Below are 10,684 nucleotides of genomic sequence, written 5' to 3'. Positions count from 1 at the left end.
CAGTGTTGGAGCATCCACAACTTCTGAAGGCAAGCCGTTCCACTCACAGACTCCTGGTGATTGGCCCAAAGTCAGAGAGTTGGCTTTCATGCCTAAAGTGAGACTAGAACTCTCTGTCTCCTGGTGACTGGCCCAAAGTCACCCAGCTGGTTTTCATGGCTAAGGCGGGGCTAGAACTCATAGTCTCCTAGTGATTGGCCCAAAGTCAGAGAGTTGTCTTTCATGCCTAAGGTGGGACTAGAACCCACGGTCTCCCAATTTCTAGCCTACTGGCTTAACCACTAGACCAAACTCTTATAGCATTTGCTATAGACAGGACATACATAGTCCTCACTCTGCTCCATTCTTACCGGTTCCTCCTTCCCCTCTGTTTTCTCTCCTGTTTAGGTAAACACAGCCATGCATGAGGCCAAACTGATGGAGGAATGCGATAAGTTAGTGGACATCATCCGCCAGCGCAAGCAAGTGATCGCTGTCAAGATCAAAGAGACGAAGGTAGGACAGCGATGCTGTTAGGAGACGGGAGTGGAGTTGGAATGGTTAACAGAAGCTGCTGATTGAGTGCGAAGCCCACTTTATTTCTGAGTGCTTCTCTTTAGGGCAGCTGTTTTCTTGGTGTGATAGAACCTCAGTGCCCTATTTGGTTGGCAAGCCAGCTCCCTTTATGAGTTTATAGACTACTTTTCAGAAGATCAACCCTTCCGTTGTCCAACTGTTTGGTTTCCACTGCAAAATACAGCAATAATAGCAATAGCAATAGCACCTAGACTTATATACCCCTTCACAGTGCTTTACAGCCCTCTCTAAGCGGTTTATAGAATCAGCAAATTGCCCCCAACAATCTGGGCCCTCATTTTACTGATCTCGGAAGGATGGAAGGATGCGTCAACCTTGAGCCAGTCAGGATCGAACTCCTGGCAGTGAGCTGAGTTAGCCTGCAATACTGCCTTCTAACCACTGTGTCACCACAGCTCTTAATAACAATAAGTATGATTGTTATGGTCAGATTCCCCAAAGCAGCCACCACAGAAATATATTTCCTGAACAAGTACACCATTATCAACTTAATATTCACGAACAGTGCATAAACTACCAACTTAATATTCATGAACTTAGCCATCAGAGAAAAATTAGCAGCTCCTTCAGCGATCACATCAAGTTGGCCTGACAGTAATGGCACAGTGTGCCGAGACTGTCAGTTTTTGACTGAAAAAAAGATGTTTGTTATGTGGGTATTACAAGTCTCTCTGCCTTGTGAATCAGACAGGGAAATGTGTCCAGGTGACTGTTACTTCTGTGCCATGAGTTGCAGCTGCTCCTACATGGGCTTCTGCAAGGTATGATCCTTGCCCAGCTTCGATTGTTTGAAATTCCCAAGACATGCTTGAAATTAAAACGATTCCTTAGAATCTTAGAAGGTAGAAGACCAGCGGAAGAGGGACCCCAATGCCAGAAGGCATCGCATGACTGACAAAGCTAACACGAATCGTATTAACTGCTCACCTCCCCAAAAGTAAACCAGAAAAAGACAGCTGGCGATTATGATTTCAGGACTGGTTTTTCCCCATTGGTGGAGAATATTTTTAGCAAGAGGGTTTTGTGTGTTCTCGGGTCAAAGCTTTGGATTTCTGAAAATGTCTGGGCAGTGTTTCTGCCCTCTTAGATTTGGCATTAAGGGTGGGAGGAACAGGAGGGAAACTTAACAGCTGGGGGCAAAGTGTTTTGTTTTGATTTCAATAGCAGTAATAGATCTTTGGTTTGAGATGTCAAATACTTTGGTTTATGAAATCTGACATGAACAGAATAACAGAGTTGGGAGGGAACCTGGAGGTCTTCTAGTCCAACCCCCTTCTCGAGCAGGAAACTCTATATCATTTCAGACAAATGGTTGTCCAGACTCTTCTTAAAAGTCTCCAGTGATGGAGCACCCACAACCTCTGGAGGCAAGCTGTTCCCCTGATTAATTGTTCTAACTCTCAGGAAATTTCTCCTTAGTTCTAGGTTGCTTCTCTCCTTGATTAGGATAATGCAGGATGCTTCCTTGAGGACCTTCTCCTCAAAGGAGGAAGCATTTTTAAGGTGTTGGAGGTAGATTAAAATCTGCTTGACATTTTACCAGGCTCCTCTCACCATGTTTTGGTAGCTCCCTCTCCTTCTGACTCTCCCTCCCTCTTTTCTATCTCCGGATCATCTTCTTGATGAGTTTGGGCATAGATGAACCATCCATCAACCCATTAAATCTCAGCAGGAGAGTCATTTCCTTGTGCAAACAGCTGTTTGAAGCCTGGTCTGCCTGCTGTTTGCTGGAATGAGCACCTTTCTTTTGCATAGCATTGGCGGTGACATTTTCCAGTAATGAAGAAAGAAGGTGAGCAGAGAAAGATTGGCAGGAACGGAGCTACCTGCAGATTTTGGCAGGGTGGAAGAAAGGAAGCTGCTACTTGCTCTGCACAGCAGCCTTGTAGTTAAATTTCCGGCTGAAGAAACCCGGAAGATATCCAAGAGAAGATCATTTCTTAGGAGAGCAAAGCCCATTTTATGCCAGAAGAGTCAACTTTTCCAAGAATACAAGTGTTATTCTTGTACCAGGTTGGACTGCTTGTCCATGAACTCCAGGGGGACCTCNAAAGGAAGCTGCTACTTGCTCTGCACAGCAGCCTTGTAGTTAAATTTCCGGCTGAAGAAACCCGGAAGATATCCAAGAGAAGATCATTTCTTAGGAGAGCAAAGCCCATTTTATGCCAGAAGAGTCAACTTTTCCAAGAATACAAGTGTTATTCTTGTACCAGGTTGGACTGCTTGTCCATGAACTCCAGGGGGACCTCAATTTCTTTGGTCCGGAGGCACATTTAATATTTTTAAAATATCTGTTCCATAATGGCATCATGGGAAGATTGCCCATTCACAAGACCTGATGGGTATAGCAAGCCATAAAACACTGATTTACTAGAGGACAAATTGAAGACAGTTCTTCCTTGTCTTTCAGGTCCCTAGAATGTTCTGCATTTCTCCTGCCAACTTGATTGTTATGGACCCGTTTTAAGGCATGTAGGCACCCGGAATTTTTACTTTTTCAAACTACATCTAGAGCTTACTCAAGACCCAAAAGCATCCTTGTAAATAAACGTGATGCCAGAAACTGGCCCAGTAGGTTAGCCTGACTTTGCAACAAGCATCCTTCAGATTTAAAATGAAAAGAAGCTTTTTGGAATGCTAAATTCTAATGGAGCAGGACTACGGTGAGTCCTTATTGAAGTCCATGACTCCCTAACTCACAAAAGTTCTCTAGACCTGTTTAATCGCTTCCTTTCAGACCCCTTGTTTTGGCAGTGAAGAGTTCAAAGATTGAACTGGAGATCTTCAGCCACAAAGCAATTTTTCCCCTCTTTGTTGGTTTGAAATCCTCCACCATTTTTGCTTATTTTCTGCTGGATTTTGTCTTTGCTGTCTGCTCAGGCAGTAGTAAATGGCCTCTGGGGACATTGTGAATTTTTTTCTTGTTCTTTCTTTACTCTGGAGCTTCCAACACTGGGCAATTATAGAAACTCCCCTTGTTCTTGAAATCAAATTTGGTTCCAGCACCTTGTTAGATTAAACAGCAACACAATGCCCCTGGCCAATGCCTCTTTTTATTAGTTATGTTTGGCCAACTGTGACAAGATAGCAGGAGCAGCCTAGACTGGAGCACAACATCTGACATCCATTAAATTGTCACTGGCTGTAAACGTACAATTCCATCACAAGACGTGTCTGTCCTCAGCCTGGCCCAAGACTTTTCACCTCTCTCCTTCAATCTAAAAGAGAAGATTTCAGGCATTATGCTGGGAAAAGAGGATGTTTGCTTGTTCATCAGAGCTTGGAATTGGCCAATGCTTGTTTCTCTCTAGACAGCTCAGGGACTCCAGTAAGATTAACCCCAGGAAATCAAAGGACTGCCCTATTCTTGTTACAGTATACTTGCCATATGTCTCAAAGGTGCTTTTCCAAAAGGCAGCTGGACTTTCTTGTGTGTTTTTTTCTTCTTGGAGCTTTTTGGGTGAGAAGTGAAATGTTTTCAAGGAAAAAAAAAATACCCAAGAAAATCCAGGTGTCTTTTGGAAAAAGCACCTTTGGGACAACCATGACTTGGATGATTGAGGATCTCCACAGATAGAACAGAATAACAGAATTATTTATTGATCCCAGATAAAGATTCTGGAGTACAAATGTCATAATTTCCACCTATCCAAGAGAGATAACCACATCTAAATATCTTCCACTTGTATCTTAGAAGATATAGTTTTGGAGGGTGTATCTCTGCTTTGCAGTCCTTGATTGGGGAAACCGTGCTCCTAATATCTTCCATAATGGGGGAGTAGTTGATCATCTGACATGGGGTTATTTTTGAAGATGGGCCCTGCAAAGATCAAGGAGCAAATTTTAGGTTTAAAATGCTCAGTTGTGATACATATTTGGCAATTCTAGCCTGGAAGTGTTATTCTGAAAGCTTACTTAAAGTTTCCAAGGGTTGGCTTTGTAAATCTTTATTGGATGGAGTGAATTACCTCCAAAATACAGAATAAGAGATTTGGAAGGTACCTTGGAGGTCTTCTAGTCCAACCCCCTGCTCAAGCAGGAGACCTTATACCATGTCAGACAAATGGTTGTCCAATCTCTTCTTAAAAAACTTCCCTGTTGGAGCATCCACAACTTCTGGAGGCAATCTTCTTGCCTTATAAGATGACTACAACTGATTGTTTCCATCAGATGACTTTTTTTTTAAATGAAAACCCAAATTTGGGCATTTGTAATTTGTAATTAGGTATGTGTAGTTTAATGAAGAGAAGGACGAGGGGGGACATGATAGCAGCCTTCCAATATCTGAGGGGCTGCCCCAAAGAAGAGGGAGTCAACTTATTCTCCAAGGCGCCTGAAGGCAGGACAAGAAGCAACGGGTGGAAACTAACCAAGGAGAGAAGCAACCTAGAACTAAGGAGAAATTTCAAGACTGTTAGAACAATTAATCAGTGGAACAACTTGCCCCAAAACTGGAAGTTTTTAAGAAGAGATTGGACAACCATTTTTCTGAAATGGTATAGGGTTTCCTACCGGGGCAAGGGGTTGGACTAGATGACCTCCAAGTTCCCTTCCAACTCTGTTATTCTGTCTTCTATTCTTACAGCTTTTTTCCCTTGGCTAAAAACTGGAACAAGGCGGCGTATGATAGGCTTGCCATCATATCTGGTGCTGCATTTCTTTGAATGTTTGCCGTTTTATCTTTGATAACATTCCCTGCGTTTTATTTTCCCTCTCGTTGATGGTATTGTGACAATATAGCTGACGGCTTTTTAAAAATTTATTCTATTTCTGAAATAGGGGATGCTTTCTTTCCTACCTCAGCTCTGATTTTCTCAGTGACAGTTCCTCGCGTGTAACCAAGAGACCTTTTGTGGTGGAGGGAACTTTAAGGTGGTAGTAGGGAGGTGGGAGCCTCATGTAGAAAGAAAACAGGTATTGGAGCTGGAGAGAGGGAGAGAGAGAGAGAGAGAGAGAGAGAAGGAGAGAGAGAAGGAGAGGGAGAGAGAGAGAGAGGGAGAGAGAGAGAGAGAGAGAGAGAAGGAGAGGGAGAGAGAGAGAGAGAAGGAGAGGGGGAGAGAGAGAGGGAGAGAGAGAGAGAGAGAGAGAGAGAGAGAATTACTACATACAAGACGAATGAGGTTGAATGATGGCTGGGTTTCCACCCTACACTGAACCCTTTACTCAACCTCATTTTAGTCTGCTATAGTGTGGAAATCTAACTCCTAAGTCTGAGATTGTGGGGAATGGAATGGCTAGCTGTGAATTCTTGCCAACAAAGGAGAATATTTGTAACTCAGGGTTGAAATGAGAAGTCTTTGGCACCCTCCGAGCTTGGTGGTTTATAATAATAATAATAATAATAATAATAATAATAATAATAATAATAATAATAATAATAATAATAATAATAATAATAATAATAATAATAATAATAATAAAGTTGGAAGGGACCTTGGAGGTCATCTAGTCCAACCCCCTGCTCGGGCAGGAAACCCTACACCATTTCGGACAAATGGCTGTCCAGTCTCTTCTTAAAAACTTCCAGTGTTGGAGCATTCACCGCTTCTGGAGGCAAGTTGTTCCACTGGTTAATTGTTCTCACTGTCAGGAAGTTTCTCCTTAGTTCTAGGTTGCTTCTCTCCTTGGTTAGTTTCCATCCGTTGCTTCTTGTCCTGCCTTCAGGCGCTTTGGAAAATAGCTTCACTCAAACATTTCATCTATGCTAGCAGTGATGATGTTACCTAGTTTGGGGAATGAAACCAAGCTCAGACAGCACCAAGGACCCCTGATTTCAACCCTACAAATATTCTCCTTTGTTGGTGCCACATATGGGCATCAAACACCTCAGAAAGCACCCATTAGCCCTGATGATGTTACCTAGTTTGGGGAACGAAACGTCTGCAAGAAAACAGCCAAGCTCAGAGAGTGCCAAGAACCTGTGAATTCTTGTTTTGTAAGCTGATGCTTGCCTGCAGATTTTGTATTGCCTTTCATCTAGGATTTCTGGATGCAAGAGTGTAAAAAACAAAACCCAGCAAAAACAAACAAATAAAAACAACAACACCCACTTAAGAGTTTGAGCAGAGCAAAGGTAAAGGTTCCAGGGGACGTAGGAATGGAGTTGAGGCTGCCGTTGGGGCAAGGGTTAATCGCACCTTCTTTGACAGAAGTGACAGGCACCCACAGAGAACGATGCTGCCACATTTCAGCCGTGGGCGTGGGTCTCTTCTCGTTTCCCCGTCACTTGTCAGAGAGGGGCTCAGACTGACAGCCTGCTCTTGGCAGCTACTTCAGCTCAGATTTAGAAGCCGACAAGGAAGCGTTTGGAGAGTTGCTGTCACGTTTCCCTGTTCCCTGCGAAGCATAGAAATAATCCAGTAATCCTAGGGAAGGAATCGGGTGGAGCTAGGTATGCAAGGTGCATCTCCCTGGAAGGGGCGGCTGGGATGAAACAACAACTTTCCACACACAACCCTTTTTAATTCACATTGCACCAGAGAGGGGATAAAACAATGTCATTATGCAGTCTTTGTAATAATGGTGGCAAAGTAATGCGAAATGCTCCTGCACTCTTTGGGCTCTAGGGACTCTGGAGGAGCCATAGTACACAGAATAATAGAGTTGGAAGGGAACTTGGAGGCCATCTAGCCCAACCCACTGCTCGATCAGGAGACCCCATATCATTCCAGACAAATGGTTGTCCAATCTCTTGTTGAAAGCCTCCAGTGATGGAGCACCCACTACTTCTGGAGGCAAGCCGTCCCACTGATTAATTGTCCTCCCCGTTAGGAAATTTCTCCTTAATTCTAGGTTGATTCTCTCCTCGGTTGGTTTCCAACCATTATTTCTTATCTTGTCTTTTGGTGCTTTGGAAAAATAGTTTGACCCCCTTCATCTTTGTAGGAGCCCCTCAAATATTGGAAGACTGCTACCATGTCTTCCCCTAGTCTTTCTTTTCATTAAACTAGACATGCCCAATTCCTGCAACCGTTCTTCGCATGTTTTAGCCTCCAGCCCCGTAATAATTTTTGTTGCTTTTCGCAGCTTCCTCCAAGACAAAGAAAAGCCTAAAAAAGATGGTTGGTGATTAGCATATGCCTTTATGTTTGCATTTTTTTTTTTTTTTTTGCAAACCTGCCTTACCTACTAAACCTGGCTTTCCAAAATAATGCTTTCCAACTGGGGAACATGAGGTGAACTCTAGTCATTTATCAACTCATCAAGGAGAGAAGCAAGCTAGAAATAAAAAGAAATTTCCTGACAGTGAGAACAATTAATCAGTGGAACATCCAGAAGTTGTGGGTGATCCATCACTGGTGGTTTTTAAGAAGAGACTGGACAGCCATTTGTCTGGAATGGTATAGGGTCTTCTGTTTGAAGACTAGATGACTGGTCAACAAAGGAGGAATTTGGATCAGATATCTGATGTCCCCCTCCCCGTTCTAATTCAATGTATTCAGCACTTTTCAACCAAACACCAAGTAGAATAAAACTGGAATAACGAAAAGATATCCGGTCTTGGTGACATTGACCACCAGGAGGCACCAAGACTCAGTTCCTAGTGACCTTCTTTACATGTTCACTTGTATTTAGAAAGAGCTGAAAGATAGCAGAAATGAAGGAGAGAGGTGTAACAAGTTAAAGCTACAGCAAGACACAAGTGATTGGTTGATGCTCTCCAGAGATTAGGTGGACAGCTTCCCTAAATTCCTCCAAGAGGAAGAAAAATTCTCCCATTTTTCAAGGATGGGATTCTTCCCTTTTATTACGCTTCCTCTGGATGTCTTCCTTTGGGATCAGATGGAAACTGTCTGTCTGTCTGTCTGTCTGTCTGTCTGTCTGTCTGTCTGTCTGTCTGTCTGTCTGTCTATCTATCTATCTATCTATCTATCTATCTGTCTATCTGTCTATCTATCTATCAACTATCTATCTACCTACCTACCTACTTATTTACCTACCTACCCACCCACCCACCCATCCATCCATCCACCCACCCACCCATCCAATTTATTGGCCATGGAAAGTTAAAGAAATGTAGTGACTTGCAGAGTGTTCAGTGAAAATAAGGATATTCACATCTACTCCTCAGTTGCTCTATCGTCAAATTAGTGCAAGAAAACCATATGCCATCCATGAATATTTCTTTAAAATTCCCTTTGTCCCTCTGAAGCAAAATTTGGAACTGAGAGAATGCTAGGAGTTTAAAACAAAACAAAGCATGAGAATTTCTGTTTCTGGGTCTAGCTAAACCTGACAGAGGGATGGACCAGAGAGTGGAAATGTTTTTGCGAATTCATTATGGAAGCTGCTAATGATTCCAAGAGCTACTAAGTACGTATTATCCTGCAGTCTGAAAGTCTGGTCCCCCACTGAGAAGGTTTCTCCCTGCCTGCAGTTGTTACAATGCTTCCTTTCCCAGAATCGATCTGGCAGCGAGATCACCCTGCAGGATCTGGATCCCCATCAACTTTCTTTCATCTGCTAGCTCATTCTCTACTTTGCTCCCCTGTCCCTTAATTTTAAAGGGATGCCTTAGACACCTGGCTGTTTCCTCCAAACATGATGCCTGCTAATGAGATTCCGGTTGTTGTTGTAGCATCCTCTGTTTTTGTTCCCCAAGGTGATGAAGCTGAGGAAGCTAGCCCAGCAGGTAGCCAACTGCCGGCAGTGCCTGGAACGGTCCACGGTCCTCATCAACCAAGCTGAACATATCTTGAAAGAGAGCGATCATGCACGGTTCCTGCAAACAGCGAAGAATGTGGCAGAAAGGTAAGCACTCCCAAGATAATGGGGGAGGGGGTATCAGGTGTTGTTTTGCTAAGAGTTCTTTTTTGTATATATATATACATTGATAAAAGGTATCCCATGTTCCAAAACATACTGAATCTTCTTTCTCTTTCATTTTCAATGTCAATCTATCCATTTCTGCATAATCTAATTTTTTTTAATTAACTTTTACCTCCGTTGGTAAATCTACACTTTCCCAATGTTGAGCAAATACAATTCTTGCTGCAGTTGATACATGTAAAATTAGATATAAATACTCTTTTTCATAGTTTCCTACAATTATGTGTAACAAAAATAATTCTGGTTTAAAATCTGTGTGTTTTTTAGTCGTTGGCCCCCTCCCCAGCTGCTGTCTTCCCAAGGAACCCCTGTCCCAGGTTTTGTAAGTTCCAGAATATTCCATGAGTAGCATCACAACAAAAGTCATACAAGGACGCTGACTGTCCTTGTGTTTGATGGATCAGAGATGGTCTACTACAAGACAGAAGCTCTTAATCCCGTGGAACTCCTTGCCTCCAAGTACGGCTCAAAAGCTTTAGAGAGGTTTTTCCAACTACAATAGAAACTACCAGGATGCTCAGCCTGTTCAGAAGTCCGTGCAATGCTTCAGATTCTATTTCAAACAACACAGGGATATTTTTTTTTCTGGCTGTCCACAAAAGTTTCGATGCATCCTGCAGATGCTAGAGAAAGGACAGATCCTGTACATTAAACACCGTATGATGGGAAACATCAACAGTAGGAATCCCACTACTCATTCATCCTCCTCCAGAAGGGTCTTCTCTGAGCAGACATCCAGTTCTTCATTTGTGTGAAGTGAAAAGCTGAAGAGAGAGAAGTTAAGTTTGCCAAGCAGTTGTCAGTTCCTGGTGAGGATGGGAGAAGAAGGATCTAAGCGTGACTTCCACGAGAGAAGGGAAGTGTAGATCCAGAGGGAGAAGAACTTATCCAAGGTCGAAATAGGGAAAGAGACACCTAATTGGCAGCCAAACTGGGCCACTGAAACCCACATGCTACATACTTCCCACATGTTGCATAATCTGAAATCAATCAATCAATCAATCAATCAATCAATCAATCAATCAATCAGAATAGAGCTGGAAGGGACTTTAGAGGTCCTCTACTCCAATCCCCTACTCAAGTAGGAAACCCTATACCATTTCAGACAAGTGGCTGTTCAGTCTCTTCTTAAAAACCTCCAGTGATGGAGCACCCACAACTTCTGGAGGCAACTTCTGTTCCCCTGGTTAATTGTCCTCACTGTTAGGAAGTTTCTCCTTAATTTCAGGTTGCTTCTCTCCTTGATTACTTTCCATCCATTGTTTCTTGTCTTGCTTTC

General features: G+C 42.9%; 1 protein-coding gene across 1 annotated transcript in view; it reads left to right on the top strand.

Annotated features, from left to right (window-relative positions):
• Nucleotides 1-387: 387 nt before the first annotated feature.
• Nucleotides 388-10,684, top strand: part of LOC107297190 (probable E3 ubiquitin-protein ligase MID2) — a gene marked incomplete at its 5' end in the record, with an annotated part of 33,763 nt that continues 23,466 nt past the window's right edge. The window contains 2 exons of the mRNA XM_015826550.1: nt 388-495; nt 9,179-9,327. Coding sequence (XP_015682036.1) covers nt 388-495; nt 9,179-9,327 — 257 coding nt within the window. The remainder of the gene's footprint in view (nt 496-9,178; nt 9,328-10,684) is intronic.

This window comes from Protobothrops mucrosquamatus, unplaced genomic scaffold (genome assembly GCF_001527695.2).
Source record: "Protobothrops mucrosquamatus isolate PMUCROS unplaced genomic scaffold, P.Mucros_1.0 scaffold3177, whole genome shotgun sequence".
In the NCBI taxonomy this organism is placed as follows: Eukaryota; Metazoa; Chordata; class Lepidosauria; order Squamata; family Viperidae; genus Protobothrops; species Protobothrops mucrosquamatus.
This window is presented reverse-complemented; position numbering and strand designations above follow the sequence as displayed.